The sequence below is a fragment of the Periophthalmus magnuspinnatus genome, chromosome 1 (genome assembly GCF_009829125.3).
Source record: "Periophthalmus magnuspinnatus isolate fPerMag1 chromosome 1, fPerMag1.2.pri, whole genome shotgun sequence".
NCBI classification, from domain to species: domain Eukaryota; kingdom Metazoa; phylum Chordata; class Actinopteri; order Gobiiformes; family Gobiidae; genus Periophthalmus; species Periophthalmus magnuspinnatus.
This window is the reverse complement of record NC_047126.1, coordinates 33,615,192-33,632,563: the sequence shown is the minus strand read 5'-3', so window position 1 is coordinate 33,632,563 and position 17,372 is coordinate 33,615,192. Positions and strand designations below refer to the sequence as shown.

The following is a 17,372-nucleotide window of genomic DNA, read 5'->3' as shown; positions in this document are numbered from 1 at the left end:
TTTCTCCCTAAAGTCCTGAAAGTGCGAGATGGTTCATATGGCACTAATATTTCGGAGATGTAGTTTGGTGCTAGGCCACGGAGAGACTTATATACAAGCAGAGCTGCTTTAAAGTCTATTCTTTGAGCTACAGGAAGCCAGTGCAGAGACCTGAGCACAGGACTTATGTGCTCGTACTTCTTAGTTCTTGTCAGGACCCGAGCAGCAGCGTTTTGGATGTACTGCAGCTGTCTTAAGGCTCGTTTGGCGAAGCCAGTGAGCAGGCTTTTATAGTAGTCCAACCTACTGGAGACAAATGCATGGATAAATCTCTCTAAGTCTGGATATGACATTATACCTTTGATTTTTGCAATGCGTTTTAGGTGGTAAAAAGCTGCAGATGTTACTGATTTGATGTGGCTGTTCAAGTTCAATTATTCATTCCATTATTACCCCTAGATTTCTAGCCTGATTTGAAGGTTTTAGAGAGAGAGTCTGGAGGTGACTGCTAACACTTTCTCTGTTTCTGTGGGCCAAAGATGATGACTTCAGTCTTGTCTGAGTTTAGCTGGAGAAAGTTGTTTTGCATCCACACACCGATCTGTTGGACACAGTGGCAGAGTGAATCCACTGGTCCATATTCACCTGCTGCCAGTGAGAAATAGATCTGAGTGCCATCTGCATAGTTGTGGTAAGACACATTATTACTGTGTATTAACTGGCCTAACAGCAGCATGTAGAGATTGAACAACAGGGGTCCCAGGATTGACCCCTGGGGCACCCCACAGGTCAGGGACATTTTATCTGAGACACATTTTCCAATTTCATTGGAAACTGTTTTCTAGATAGGACTTCAACCAGTTTAATGCCATACCAGAAATGCCCACCCAGTCCTCTAGTCTCTCTAAGAGGATCCCATGATGCACAGTGTCAAAAGCAGCACTCAGATCTAACAGGAACAAGACTGAGACAATAGTTGTATAGAAATGTTATATATTTTTTGTTATTGCATGTAGTCAAACCCATTCATAAAATGCCAACACATATAGTTTATCAAAAATGCCTGTTAACGGTGTAGTTTTTTTGACGTATATTTTAATTACAGTTATGCAAAACAACAATTATCAAATATCACAAATAACTTATAAAGCAGCAAGAAAATATAAATACAGACATATTATAAATAGAATATTTAAAACTTTCAATAAACAGGAAAAAAGTAACAGATGATTGGCCATTATTGCAGATTATATTGACGGCATCCTGAAGCTGATCTTCGAAGAGATGTTTCCAGAGCTAGCTCCATTTGTCCAGGAAATGCTACAGATCCCTATTCCACTGCCTGTGTCCACATACAGCATGCAATAACTTATTTATTCTATTTATTTGTTTCTAGAGTTGTGTGAGACTAAAGTAAAAAAAAAAAAAAAAGTAAATAAATAAAAAATTATATTATAATATAAATATATATATATCCATCCATCCATCCATTTTCTTCCGCTTATCCGGGGCCGGGTCGCGGGAGCAGCAGTCTAAGCAGGGACTCCCAGACCTCCCTCACCCCGGACACGTCCTCCAGCTCCTCCGGTGGGACCCCAAGGCGTTCCCAGGCCAGCCGAGAGACATAGTCCCTCCAGCGTGTCCTGGGTCTTCCCCGGGGCCTCCTCCCGGTGGGACATGCCCAGAACACCTCCCTAGGGAGGCGTCCAGGAGGCATCCTGAGCAGATGCCCGAGCCACCTCAGCTGGTTCCTCTCAACGTGTAGGAGCAGCGGCTCTACTCCGAGCTCCTCCCGTGTGACCGAGCTCCTCACCCTATCCCTAAGGGTGCGCCCGGCCACTCTGCGGAGGAAGCCCATTTCAGCCGCTTGTATCCGCGATCTTGTCCTTTCGGTCATTACCCAAAGCTCATGACCATAGGTGAGGGTAGGAACGTAGATTGACCGGTAAATCGAGAGCTTCGCCTTCCGGCTCAACTCCTTCTTTACCACAACGGACCAATACAGCGACTGCATCACTGCAGACGCTGCACCGATCCGCCTGTCAATCTCCCGCTCCATCCTTCCCTCACTCGTGAACAAGACCCCGAGATACTTGAACTCCTCCACTTGGGGCAGAGACTCACCACCCACCCGGAGAGAGCAAACCACCTTTTTCCGGTCGAGAACCATGGCCTCGGATTTGGAGGAGCTGATTCTCATCCCAGCCGCTTCACACTCGGCTGCAAACCGCCCCAGTGCCTGCTGCAGGTCCTGGCTCGAAGAAGCCATCAGGACAACATCATCTGCAAACAGCAGAGATGAAATCCTGTGGTTCCCAAACCAGGCCCCCTCCAGCCCCTGGCTGCGCCTAGAAATTCTGTCCATAAATATAATGAACAGAACCGGTGACAAAGGGCAGCCCTGGCGGAGTCCAACATGCACTGGGAACAGGTCTGACTTACTGCCGGCAATGCGAACACAGCTCCTGCTCCGGTCATACAGGGACCGGACAGCCCTTAGCAAAGAGCCCCGGACCCCATACTCCCAGAGCACCCCCCAAAGGACACCACGAGGGACACGGTCGAATGCCTTCTCCAGATCCACAAAACACATGTGGACTGGTTGGGCATACTCCCATGAGCCCTCGAGGACCTGATGGAGAGTATAGAGCTGGTCCAGTGTTCCACGACCAGGACGGAAACCACACTGCTCCTCCTGAATCCGAGGTTCGACTATCGGTCGGATTCTCCTCTCCAGCACCCTGGAATAGACCTTACCGGGAAGGCTGAGGAGTGTGATTCCCCTGTAATTGGAACACACCCTCCGGTCCCCCTTCTTATACAGAGGGACCACCACCCCGGTCTGCCATTCCACAGGTACTGTCCCCGACCGCCACGTGATGTTGCAGAGACGTGTCAGCCAAGACAGTTCCACAACATCCAGAGACTTGAGGTACTCAGGACGGATCTCGTCCACCCCCGGAGCCTTGCCACCGAGGAGCTTGCCAACCACCTCAGTGACTTCAGCCAGGGTGATGGACGAGTCCATCTCCGGGTCCCCAGTTTCTGCTTCCTCCTCGGAAGACGTGACAGTGGGATTGAGGAGATCCTCAAAGTATTCCTTCCACCGCCCGACAACATCCCCAGTCGAAGTCAGCAGCTCTCCACCCGCACTGTAAACAGTGTTGGTGAAGCACTGCTTTCCCCTCCTGAGGCGTCCAGAATCTCTTTGAGGCCGTCCGATAGTCCTCCTCCATGGCCTCCCCGAACTCCTCCCAACCCCGAGTTTTTGCCTCTGTGACTGCACGAGCCGCGGCACGCTTGGCCCGCCGGTACTCATCAGCTGCCTCAGGAGTCCCACGAGCCAACAAGGCTCGATAGGACTCCTTCTTCAGCTTGACGGCATCCCTTACTTCCGGTGTCCACCACCGGGTTCGGGGATTGCCGCCGCGACAAGCACCACAGACCTTACGACCACAGCTACGAGCAGCCGCATCGACAATAGAGGTGGAGAACATGGCCCACTCGGAGTCCATGTCTCCAACCTCCCCCGGGATCAGGGAGAAGCTCTCCCGGAGGTGGGAGTTGAAGACCCCCCTGACAGAGGGCTCCGCCAGACGTTCCCAGCAGACCCTCACAATGCGCTTGGGCCTGCCAGGTCTGTCCGGCTTCCTCCTCCACCAGCGGATCCAACTCACCACCAGGTGGTGATCAGTTGACAGCTCAGCCCCTCTCTTCACCCGAGTGTCCAAGACACGCGGTCGGAGGTCAGATGACACGACAACAAAGTCGATCATCGACCTCCGACCTAGAGTGTCCTGGTGCCATGTGCACCGATGGACACCCTTGTGCTCGAACATGGTGTTTGTTATGGACAAGCTGTGACTAGCACAGAAGTCCAATAACAAAACACCGCTCGGGTTCAGATCGGGGAGGCCATTCCTCCCAATCACACCCCTCCAAGTGTCACTGTCGTTACCCACATGGGCGTTGAAGTCCCCCAGGAGAACAACGGAGTCCCCGGTTGGTGCACTGTCTAGTACCCCTCCCAGGGACTCCAAGAAGGCCGGGTACTCTGCACTGCTGTTTGGCCCGTAGGCCGACACAACAGTGAGAGACCTGTCCCCGACCCGAAGGCGCAGGGACGCGACCCTCTCGTTCACCGGAGTGAACCCCAACACGCAGCGGCTGAGCTGTGGGGCAATGAGCAAGCCCACACCAGCTCGCCGCCGCTCCCCGCGGGCAACGCCAGAGAACCGCCACCTTAAAGTGGTGGAGGGGTTTGAGCACCCGAATGATCCTGGGAGCTATGTTGTCGGGGGCTTCATGCCCCTGGTAGGGTCACCCATGGCAAACAGGTCCTGGGAGACGGGTCTGACTAAGAGCGGTTCAGAAGCCCATCATGAATAGAGTAACAACGAGGCCAGTTACGTCGCCCGGACTGGCGTTACCGGGGCCCCACCCTGGAGCCAGGCCTGGGGTGGGTGCTCGGCAGCGAGCGCCTGGTGGCCGGGCCTTTCCCCACGGGGCCCGGTCGGGCCCAGCCCGAAGAAACGACGTGGGGCCGTCCTCCCGTGGACCCACCACCTGCGGGAGGAGCCATGAGGGGCGGGTGCGGAGAGATCCGGAAAGCAGTCAAAGGCGGGGACCTCGACGACCGGATCTCCGGACATGGAGACTAGCTCTGGGGACATATATATATATATATATATATAAAGTGCGCAACACTTATACTTATTCTCTTTATTTATGTTTTTAATGTTATTTTGGGGTGTGTTTGCAGTGAGACTAAAGTTAAAAGTTATGCAGTGTGCAATACTTGTTAAATATTTTTGCATCTGACTGTTTGCAGTGTCAGTAAACTACTACTACTAAAATATGTATTGATATAGTGTGCATTACCATATTTTTATTTTATTGAACTTCCAATGTAAATGTTAGCATTTGTTTAACAATAAATTGGTACCATAATCAAAAAATCAAGTTACTGTACCATTCCTCTCAGCAGTAATCAGGCATTTTGAAGGGAGTATACAATATATTGAGGCACACAGGCTCAAATCCTAGATGGTCTACTGTGCATGTGGGTTGACTAGGGACTTCCATTCTTGTTTGCACCTATCAAATACATTAACAATAATGTGTGTGTGCCTAATATTCAGTAATTGAAAACAAGTTTTTTGTAAAGTGAACACATGTTGGGGGTTTCTTGACCACATATATTTTCCACTTCAGTTTCAGCATTGTAGCGCAGTTGTCACATGTGCACCTAAAGACATGATATAAACAAAATGAACCACAGGAATTCCACACATGAGCCAAAATGACATGCTTGATCCGCAAGTAACATCAAATGTTCTGTTTAGATATTCTGAAGACTATGCAGTGAGGTACACACTTGTAAACAAACCGCTTATGCACATGTGGTTCATGGAGGAGTTTTATAAATGTATCACTTTTAGTCGTATTTGATTTAACAATATTATATAGCCTAGCTAACTAAATTGTAGCTCAATTTCTTTCTCACAGAAGACAACCATGTAAATACAGTTGAAAATGCATGAGCAAATTTCACAGACAATTTCATTTATAATAACATGCATTATCCATACATCGTTCATTGATGCACTAGGAACTAAACCATTTATTTCAAGCTGGCAATAAATGCATTTTTGTTAGTATATAATTACAAGTTAACCAACTAACCATTGAGAAGCGTTCATTCTATATTCCAAAGGTTCATCTTGTGCCCCGGGTCAGATTCTGGTTCAAACATGTGGGGCTGGACAGTAAAGTCTTCTTGTTGTGCCATTTTTAATCCGTAGCTAAAAATTGTGAAGATCATAACAGTTATTGCTATAATAAAACCAAAAATAAATCAGGATTGGAGTTTCCAGATTACCAATTGTATTACTGGTCATGCCAAGTAAAAGCTATATTAGGCTGGCTTAATACACACTGAGTACTCATAGAGAGAGAACATTCCTGCTCTATTGGCTTCTTTGCCATTTATTAATAATATGAAAATGTTACCTCCCATATCGAGGATTTATATTGTGTATAACATTTTGTGTGCCTGGCAAGATGTTAAAAAACACTGTGGCCTTTGAACATTGATATCAATGTTGGCCCCTGCCATCCTCAAACCCTGACCTCCCAAGCTCAATCCAAAAATCGTTGTTGGTAACCTGGAAAAAATTTGGATTAATGCAGTTTCATCAGTTATTTCATTATATTCATTAATCTTATATCATAAGATTTTTATAAATTCTTACAAATGCGTCATTGATCAATCAAATCATTGATTAATCAAAAGAATTTGGCAATGGTGGTTTCAAAATTAGACAACATGCTGTTAAATTTTAAATCTTTGAAGGGCTATACATTTCTAGCTAAACAAGAGGAGTCATCTCTTCCTTCTCTAAGACATATACGGCAAAAAGATTTGGGTGTTGAATTAAATGACAAGCAGTGGAGTAATACTGTCTTTCTAAAAATGTCAAGCAATAGAGTATTAGAACAAAATCATACATTTTTGCATTGACTGTACCTGGCCCCACTCAGGATGAGTAAAATGTATTCTAGCTTGTCTCTTGAATGCAACAGATGTAAATCTCACTTAGAATCTTACTTTCACTTTCAGAGATATAATACAATGTAAACTAGACAATAAAAACTGATAATAATTAATTATAATGAAAACTACTACAACAGAAGTTTAGAATGGAAGCAGAGTGCATAAATAACATTGGATCTGGAGCGTGACTTACTATCAAAAAATATTAGTGATAACTGTACGGTGGAGAGGGGGCGGATAGTGACAAATAGAGAGCCATTAAAAAGATGCAAATATATTATTTATTTACTTATGTTTATTTTATTACTGTTATTTTTCCTATTGTATACTCTGTGTGGTTTGTGTTTTGTTTTCTGGTCAACTTCTGTAGACATATTTTTGCGTTCTATTATTATTATGCTTACCATACCTAACTACAGTTATTATTATTAATTTGCATTTAAAGGAGTAGACAGTAGAAGATGGGGCTCAGGAGCACAAGTTATGAAGTTAAGACCACAGGATTTAATATTACAATTGTTATACACGATACATGCAAGTTTTGGTATGTTATAAAAACATAATGTTTGTTCTTTAATGTAAATTTTATGATGATTATATGTGATTATTCATGTTTTATTTGTTATATTGTGATTTTAATGTCTTTCTTTGTGAAAGCTGAAATGAAATAAAATAAATTAAGTAAAAGGATTATATTATATTATATTATATTATAATATAATATAATATAATATAATATAATATAATATAATATAATATAATATAATATAATATAATATAATATAATATAATATAATATAATATAATATAATATAATATAATATAATATAATATAATATAATATAATATAATATAATATACGCTGCTGCTCGGGTCCTGACTAGAACCAGGAAGTACGACCACATAAGTCCTGTGCTCAGGTCTCTGCACTGGCTTCCTGTAGCTCAAAGAATAGACTTTAAAGCAGCTCTGCTTGTGTATAAGTCTCTCCATGGCCTAGGTCCAATGTATATCTCTGATATGTTAGTGCCATATGAACCATCTCGCAATTTGAGGACTTCAGGGACCGGCCTCCTGCTGGTGCACAGAGTCAGGACTAAACTATGGGGAATCAGCGTTTCAGTTTTATGCAGCTCAAACTTGGAATAGTCTTCCTGAAGATGTGAGACAGGCCTCTACTTTGACAATATTTAAATCCAGGCTCAAAACGGTTCTGTTTAGCTGTGCATACGACTGAAAGGTTTTTATTCTTCACTCTTTTCCTTTAATGGTAATTTTATGATGACAAAAGAAACATGGACTGATGGACTTTTATTAGACATAGTAAAGTGACAGGAAAGTATTTGAGAAATGACAGGAAAGTTTTTTGTTTTTTTTTTAAAGTAATGGGAAAGTTCTTAAACTGAGCAAAACAGTGTTTAAAGAGTGCGAGAGAGAGTTTTTAAAGGGTGCAAATGAGTGGGTGAGAGAGTTGCAGATTGGGTGATTGTTTATATTTTGATTTGTGTGATTGTAATGTCTTTCTTATTCTGTAAAGCACTTTGAATTACCTTGTGTGCGAATTGTGCTATACAAATAAACTTGCCTTGCCTTATAATATATTATATTATATATTAAATTAATGTATAATACAATGAGTTCTAAAAAAAAAAGTAATGACTTTGATATATTTGATTATGAAAGTCTAGCTATAAATGTATTTACCTTATGTTTAATGCATGCTTTATTTGTTCATTTATAATTGTCTGTGTTTACTGTTGTTATTCAGTATTTTATGTTGAACCATAACACGCATGTCTCTAGTTTTTCCCAGTGAATTCTGTTGCAATAATATTTATTCTAATTTAGGTTCAAGTCACAAATAGAGGTTGTGCAATTTGAAAAGTTCTCCTCAACATTTCAACTGAGTGGCACTGAGGCAGAACTACAGGCAGCACAACAGACAAAATGTGTTTCTTTGTTTTTTTTTTTGGCCTAATTTTTGTCCATGGAGCTATTGTGTTGTTGTTTGTAGCTCAAATGATCTTTATACAGCAAAATGCTAAATTAAAGTAGTTTCTCTGTTGTTGCTGTGACTGTGCAAAGCTTAGCTAGCTTGTTAGGCATGAAAGAAAAAAATCAAATCTGTCAACTAAACAAAAGTTTTTGGAGTGAAGACGTTTAGGCACAGTTTGGATGAGCAGCAAAATGTTTTCACTCGAAAAAACTTTTGTAGCTCATACCTGGACGACTGAGGGATTACACTAACAATAGGAGGATATAAAGGGCACTTCAACTCATCCCAAAACAATGAATATCCTCAACACAATAGAAACATCTTATTTAAGCAGAGAAAGGTTCAATTCAGCTGTATCTGATCCCAAAGTCTGTATCAGTGATGAATGCACCTGTAGTCTGCAGAGTCCCTCTGGTTTCACTGTTCACTGTTTTTCTACAGTTGACTTGATTTTCTTCTTTTGGAGTCAATATTTAGCAGAGTTTTAGACTTTTAAGTTATTTTTTTTGTATTAAGCTTTAGGAACTCCTTCACATTTTAGATTTAATGTTTTGAGCATTTACTGCCATTGATGCTCACATAATGTTGCCACTCATTCTAAAAATGTGGAATGTTGTGATGTCATCCACATACCTTTATAAAAATAGTCAGGTTCAACATTTATGAATCCACCTTTTGGATATTTCATGTCAAAGTGCAACGGCATCAATATGGAAAACTGACTGTAATGGTGAGAATGCTCTCGAGGACATCAAACCTCTATGGTACAATCCAACTTTCTGGATGTAGAAAACATTGTGTCGTCCTTTGGTACCTTCATCATTAAGAAGAGTAGGGACTGAGTGAGGACACAGTGCTTCTCAGCCACAAACCGATACCTCCGTTCCTCCTCCTTTAGGATCTCCTGCTGGCTCTGCCTCAGGAACTGCATGTACTCACTCTTCTCCTGCGTACATACACACACACACAAGGCATTCACCCTCTTATTTCCAGTGGAGGAAGAAGTAATCAAACACAAGGAAAAAAAAAAAAAATCTACTTAAAGTGCTGCCTTTGAAAGCACCTCTGTGGGCTCCACCCTTGATCCTGCCCTCCTAGTTAGAGACTATTTAAACCACCTGCTTCCAGTATGGCAGCCTCTTTGCTGCTGATATGCCTTTACTTTTTGGGGGGTTTAATTGCAAGCTCGGAAAAAGGCTCTTTACAAATGGCAAAACTGTAAGTTAATTTAAATGGCATGTTTCCATTAGTGGACCTGTTTTGTTCTGCTGTTGATCTATGGGAGTCAAATCCAGAGTAGATCTGCTGCAGAGGATGACACAGACCAAAATTATAACCAAATATTTTAGCAAACTGTAAAGTAAAATAAATTTATTTAAACAGGGCTGGTTGTTTCATTCCTTGACATTAAAGGGTAGCTAAACTTGCTGCTGTTTTGCTTTTGTTATTTTGCTTCTGCTGTTTTGTTTTGCCTTTTTTTTTTTTTTTAAATTGCTATTTTGTTTATTTGTAAGCTGGTTTTAACCAAACTGGGTTGTGCGATTAACCTTCTGTCTTTTTGTTTCAGCGACACTGGCTACTTCCTGGTGGTTAGGTTAGGCACGTTAGTGAGGTTCCCCCACCTGTGTCCTGTGCTGTCTGCTGTGTCCACTGAGGCACAACCTCAATGGTCTGCTCACCACAAGTGGCCCCAGCTGACTTTTTGGTAATTTTAAAGTGCTATTTTTTTATTCTTAGGTCTATATTAGATAGACATTCAACTTTTAGCTTCTTGTAATAAAATACTAATTTTCTCCCTATTTTTAACTTTTAATAAAATTTTCCATCCATTTATCTTCCACTTATCCGAACTGGGTCATGGGGGCAGCAGGGACTCCCAGACTTCCAGCACCCCAGACACATCCTCGAGCTCCTCTGGTGGGACCCCAAGGTGTTTCCAGGCCGACCGAGAGACATAGACCCTCCAGCGTGTCCTGGGTCTTCCCCGGGGCCTCCTTCTGGTGGGACATTCCTGGAACACCTCCCTTGGGAGGCGTCTGGGGGGCATCTGAAATAGATACCTGAGCCACCTCAGCTGGCTCCTCTTGACGTGGAGCAGCAGCAGGTCTACTCCGAGCTCCTCCCGCGTAACCAAGCTCCTCACTCTATCTACAAGGGAGCGCCCAGCCACCCGGCAGAGGAAGCCCATTTCAGCCGTTTGTATTTGTGATCTTGTCCTTTCAGTTATTACCCAGAGCTCATGACAATAGGTGAGGGTAGGAACGTAGATTGACCAGTAAATCAAGAACTTCGCCTTTCGACTCAGCTTCTTCTTTATGACAACGGACCAATGCAGCGACCGCATCATTGCAGACACTGCATCGATCCGCCTGTCAATCTCACTTCCCATCCTTCCTTCACTCGTGAACAAGAGCCCGAGATACTTGAACTCCTCCACTTGAGGCAGAGACTCCCCACCCACCCGGAGAGGGCAAGCCACCTTTTTCCGGTCGAGAACCATGGCTTCGGATTTGGAGGAACTGATTCTCATCCCAGCCACTTCACACTCGTCTGCAAATCATCCCAGCACCTGCTGCAGGTCCTGGCTTGATGAAGCCATCAGGACTACATCACGTGCAAACAGCAGAGATGAGATCCTGTGATTCCCGAACTGGACCCCTTCCGGCCCCTGACTGTGCCTAGAAATTCTGTCCATAAATACAATGAACAGAACCTGTGACAAAGGGCAGCCCTGGTGGAGTCCAACATGCACCGGGAACAGGTCTGACTTACTGCCGGCAATGCGAGCACAGCTCCTGTTCTGATCATACAGGTACCGGACAGCCTTTAGCGAACCCCATACTCCATGGAACCCCATACTCCTCCTCAAAGGACACCACGAGGGAAACGGTTGAATGCCTTCTCTAGATCCACAAAACACATGTGGACTGGTTGGGCTAAACTCCCACGAGTCCTCAAAGACCCGATAGAGCTGTTCCAGCGTTCCACGACCGGGACGAAAATCACACTGCTGCTTCTGAATCCGAAGTTCGACTATCTGTCATATTTTCCTCTTCAGTACCCTTGAATAGACCTTAAGGGGAGGCTGAGGAGTGTGATTGGAACACACCCGCAGGTCCCCAGGGACCATCACCCTGCCAGACCAGCGGTACTGTCCCCGACTGGCACGCAATTTTGTAGAGACGTGTCAGTCAAGACAGCCGCACAACTTCCAGAGACTCCAGAGCACTCGGGACGGATCTTGGACACTTCAGGCGCCCTGCGACTGAGGAGCTTGCCAACCACCTCGGTGACTTCAGCCAGGGTGATATAGGGCTCCTTCTTCAGCCTAAAGGCATCCCTTACTTCCGGTGTCCACCACTGGGTTCGGGGGTTGCTGCCGCGTCAAGCACTGCAAAACTTACGACCACAGCTATGAGCAGCCGCATCAACAATACAGGTGGAGGACATGGCCCACTCGGAGTCCATGTCCCAAATCTCCCCAGGGAGAAGCTCTCCCGGAGGTGTGAGTTGAAAACCCCCTTGACAGAGGGCTCAACCAGACATTCCCAACAGACCCTAACAGTACGCTTGGGCCTGCCAGGTCTATCCTGGCTTCCTCCTCTGCTAGTGGATCCAACTTACCACCAGGTGGTGATCAGTTGACAGCTCTGCCCCTCTCTTCACCCAAGTGTCCAAGACACGCGGCCGGAGATCAGATGACGATCATCGACCTCTGACCTAGGGCGTCCTGGTGCCACATGCACTGATGGACACCCTTGTGCTCGAACATAGTGTTCATTATGGACAAACTGTGGCTAGCACAGAAGTCCAATAACACTGCTTGGGTTCAGATCAGGGAGGCCGTTCTTCCCAATCAAGCCCCTCCAAGTGTCACTGTCGTTAACCATGTGGGTATTGAGGTCCCCCAGTAGAACAATGGAGTCCCTGGTCGGTACGCTGTCTAGTACCTCTTCCAAGGACTCCAAGAAGGCTGGGTACTCTGTACTGCTGTTCGGCCCGAAGGCTGACACAACAGTACAGAGACAGAGACCTGTCCCCAACCCGAAGGCACAAGAACGCAACCCTCTCATTTGCCGGGGTGAACTCCAACATGACGCGGCTCAGCTGGACAATAAGCAAGCCCACACCAGCTCTCCACCTCTCCCTGCAGGCAACGCCAGAGAAATGGAGAGCCCAGCCCCTCTCAAGGAGTTGGGTTCCAGAGCCCAAGCTGTGCGTAGAGGTGAGGCCGTCTATATCTAGTCGGTAATGCTCAACCTTCCACATAAATTCAGGCTCTTTCCCCCCCAGCGAGGTGACATTCCATGTCCTCAGAGCCAGTCTCCTTGTCTGGAGATCCGGTCACCGAGGCCCCCACCTTCAACTGCTGCCCAGGTCTCTTTGCACCCACCTTTCATGCATCCTCCCGCAAGTGGTAGGTCCACAAGAGGACAGCCCCACATCGCTCCTTTGGGCTGAGCTCGACCAGGCCCCCAGGCACAAGGCGCTCGCTGCCGAGCACCCACCTCCGGCCTGGCTCCAGGGTTTAGCCCCGGTAATGCCAGTCCAGGCGACGTAGCTGACCTTGATCAATTGCTCATCATGAAAGGCTGAAGCGCTCTTAGTCTGACCCGTCACCCTGGACCTGTTTGCCATGGGTGACCACAACAGGAGCATGAAGCCCCCAACAACATAGCTCCCATAATCATTTGGGTGCTCAAACCCCTCCACCACGTTAAGGTGGCGGTTTTGGGAGGGGTATTTAAATTATACAATATAGAAAAGTATATTATATATTAACAAAACAAAAAAGTATATTATATATTAACAAAATATTTAAATGTTGCTAATATATAATATACTGTTCTAAATTTAGTTGTCTAACTTTATTTTATTTCAGCCACATAAAATGACATTTCCAATGAAGTTGCGACACTGTGTATAACTTGAAAAAAAAAATACAAGATACAATGATTTACAAATCCTTTTCAACCCATATTGAACTAACTACACTACAAAGTTTGTTCAAACTGATAAACTTTATTATTTTTATGCAAATATTCACTCATTTTCAATTTGATGTCTGAAACACGTTCCAATAAAGCTTGGACAGGGGCATGTTTACCACTATGTTACATCATCTTTCCTTTTAACAACAATCAATAAGTGTTTGGGAACTGAGGACACTAATTGTTGAAGCTTTGCAGGAGGAATCCTCTCCCATTCTTGCTGAATGTACAACTTCAGTTGCTAAGCAGTCTGGAGTCTCTGTTGTCGTACTTGACGTTTCATAATGGGCCGTACATTTTCAATGGGAGACAGGTCTGGACTGCAGGCAGGCCAGTCTAGTACCTGCACTCTTTTACTACAAAGCCACACTGTTATAACACATGCAGAATGTGGCTTGACATTGTTTTGCTGAAATAAGCAGAGATGTCCCTGAAAAAGATGTTGCTTGGATGGCAGCATATGTTGCTCCAAAACCTGCATGTACCTTTCAGCATTAATGGTGCCTTCACAGATGTGCAAGTTGCCCATTCCATGGGCACTAACATGCCCCATACCATCACAGATGCTGAACGTTGCACTGATAACAATCCTGATGGTCCTTTTCCTCTTTGGCCCGCAGTACAAGACGTCCATGATTTCCAAAAACAATTTGAAATGTGGACTCATCAGACCATAGCACACTTTTCCAGTTTGCGTCAGTCCATCTTAGGTGAGTTCAGACCTAGAAAAGCCGGCAGCATTTCTGGGTGTTGTTGATATGTCTTTTGCTTGACATGGTACAGTTTTAACTTGAACTTGGAGATGTAGCGACAAACTGTTTTAACTGACAGTGGTTTCCTGAATTGTTCTTGAGCCCATGTGGTAATATCCTTTACAGATTCATATCTGTTTTTAATACAGTACCACCTGAGGGATCGAGATCACGGGCATTCAGTATTGGTTTTCAGTCTTGCCGCTTACGTGTAGAGATTTCTCCAGTTTCTCTGAATCTTTTGATAATATTATGTACCGGAGTTGATGAAATCCCTAAATTCCTTGCAATTGTACATTGAGAAAGGTTGTTCTTAGACTGTTGGACTATTTGCTCAAGCAGTTTGTAACAAACAGCCAAGTTTGTTACCAAATTAACAGCACCTTTCACTATATGCACTAAATGCACTAAATTGTACGAACACTTTGATAGCACACAGCACTATGTTTAAAGTGCTGTGTGCTATCAAAGTGTTCGTACAATTTAGTGCACCTTAAAAAAAGAGAATTGCACAAAAGGATTTAAAAATGTTTATTTTTTACCCAGTTTTAGATCTGGAGGCACAGTGGCACTTTAACCCCTTAACATTCAGTCATTTTGGTGAAATTGCCTTCGTTCTGACCTCTCCAAATTAAAATGAACACCATTATTGAACCCTCAGTAGTAAATACACAAGTTTTGGGTAACACCCTATAGTTTTACCCACAGGTGTCAGAATCACTGTATGTATGTCTGGTAAGCATTTATACACTTTGGAACACATATAAACAATATTTTTCTCATCCTCGCCTAAATTGTTTTGTTAAAATGAAGGTGTAGAAAGCTGCAGTAGGTAGCTTGGGACAAAAATACACCATATCTCAACTGAAAATCTTGTCGACCACTCACATTTCAAATTTGAGGTCAATACCTATGAAAATGAGTTTTACACTCATTTTATCATCAGTAAGTCCAGGCCTCTCCACACCTATCCAAATGGAGACATTTGGAGGACGTTTGGAAAAAATGCAATAACTTTTGAATGCTTCAACCCACAAACATCAATGAGGGCTCTACTGAACGCTTACACTGAGAGGAATCTGTATCTGCACACCCCGCTGATCTATTACAGTATATTTATACAGTCCCTGACAAAAGTCTTGTCGCTTATCCATTTTGTAGAAACAAAAGCTTATAACCTGACTTTAAATTAATCGACTGGTTTTAGAAATGTCTCATATGAAAGCTAAAACCCTCCCAAATTATGCTCAATATACTAAAATTTATTTGCTTCACTGAAGGAAGATTGATCATTTAATGAACACAGAAAGGTCAGATTTAGTCAAGACAAAAGTTTTGTTGCCTACAGAAAATTAAACAAATAATTTCCGTCAAATACAAAAATATGTTGCATAACGTCAGTGAATTAAGTAGTGGTGCTGTGAGATCCATATTTAATATCTTGTATGACTTCCATAAGCTTGAAGGACTGCATCCATGCGGTTCGACAATGATTCATACAATTTGTTGATGAAGTCATCAGGAATAGCAAAGAAAGCAGTCTTACATGCCTCCCAGGGTTCATCAAGATTTGCCTTCCATGCTTCCTCTTTCATTCTACCCCAGACATGCTCAATGATGTTCATGTCTGGTGACTGGGCTGGCCAGTCCCGGAGCAACTTGATCTTCTTCACCTTGAGGAACTTTGATGTAGAGATAGAAGTATGCGATGGAGCACCATCCTGCTGCAAAATTTGACCCCTTTTATGGTTGGGAATGTAAGAGGTAGCTAATACTTCTTGATATTTTAGGCTATTGATATTGCCTTCCACCCTGCAAAAGTCTCGCACACCCCCATAGTGGATGTAATCCCAGACCATGATTTTTCCGCCACCAAACTTAACTGTTTTCTGGGTGAATCTTGGATCCATGCGGGCTCCAGTAGGTCTCCTGCAATATTTGCGGCGGCTGTGATGTAATTCAACCGTGGATTCATCTGAGAAATCCACCTTCTGCCACTTTTCCAGTGTCCTTCCTTTTAGCAGGCTGTGGGCCTTGACAAATGCCACACGGTTTTTTAATTTCTTTTTGTTTAGTGCTGGTTTCTGTGCACTGATTTGACCATGGAGGCCATTTCGAAACAGAATTCTACAAACTGTTCTGGTTGACACAGGGACTTGAGGTGACCAGGCCTGGTGGAGCTCTACTGCAGTGGAACTGGCCTTGGATTTTCGAATCAACAAACGGTCCTCCCGAGCAGTTGTCTTGCGGGGTCTGCCGGACCTGGGCTTGTCACATCTCCAGTCTTTTCAGATCTTTTTCTTATTCTTTGTACTTGACGCTGAGACACATTGAAGGTGTCAGCCACCTCAGCAGTGGATCTGGTCTTCAGCCTCTTGATAATTAACGCTTTGGTCTCAGGGTGGATCTCAGGCATGTTGTCAGAGGTCAAGTTGCAGTTGATGTGATACACACCCACTAATTGATTGATCAGTAATTGATCACAGGTGAGGCTGTAATCTAGGATTGGGTGCATCATATGACAAGGCGACAAGACTTTTGTCTTGCCAAAATCGGACCTTTCTGTGTTCATTAAATGATAAATCTTTCTTCAGTGAGGCAAATTTATTTTAGTATATTGAGCATAATTTGGGAGGGTTTTAGCTTTCATATGAGACATTTCTAAAACCAATCGATTCATTTAAAGTCAGGTTATAAGCTTTTGTTTCTACAAAATGGATAAGTGACAAGACTTTTTTATCATATAAAAACACAATATAAAATGTATATTTGTATATAAAATATAGTCCAAACAATAGTTTGTCCACTACAAACACTTTACTTCAAAATGTAAACAAACACACACTGGAAACTAAAAACACACTGTACATGATTGTACAGTGTGGCAGTCATTCCGCGACAGTGGCTCAGTGGTTAGAGCTTTGGTCCCCCAACCTGAAGGTTGGAGGGTCGAGTCCTGCTCGGACCAACTGTCATTTTGTCCTTAGTTCTGTCATTGTGTCCTTAGGCAAGACACTTTGCCCAAGTGGTGTGTGCGTGAAAGATTGGTGGTGTTCACTGGGACGCAGATTGGCATTAGCTAATGCTAATGATTACAC

At 43.8% G+C, this 17,372-nt stretch overlaps 1 protein-coding gene across 1 annotated transcript in view; it reads right to left on the bottom strand.

Moving 5' to 3' along the window:
- baiap2l2b (BAR/IMD domain containing adaptor protein 2 like 2b) overlaps window positions 1-17,372 on the bottom strand; it is a 79,383-nt gene that overhangs the window by 13,715 nt on the left and 48,296 nt on the right. Inside the window, exon 7 of the mRNA XM_033965942.1 lies at window positions 9,346-9,477. Within this exon, the coding sequence (XP_033821833.1) occupies window positions 9,346-9,477 (132 nt within the window). The remainder of the gene's footprint in view (window positions 1-9,345; window positions 9,478-17,372) is intronic.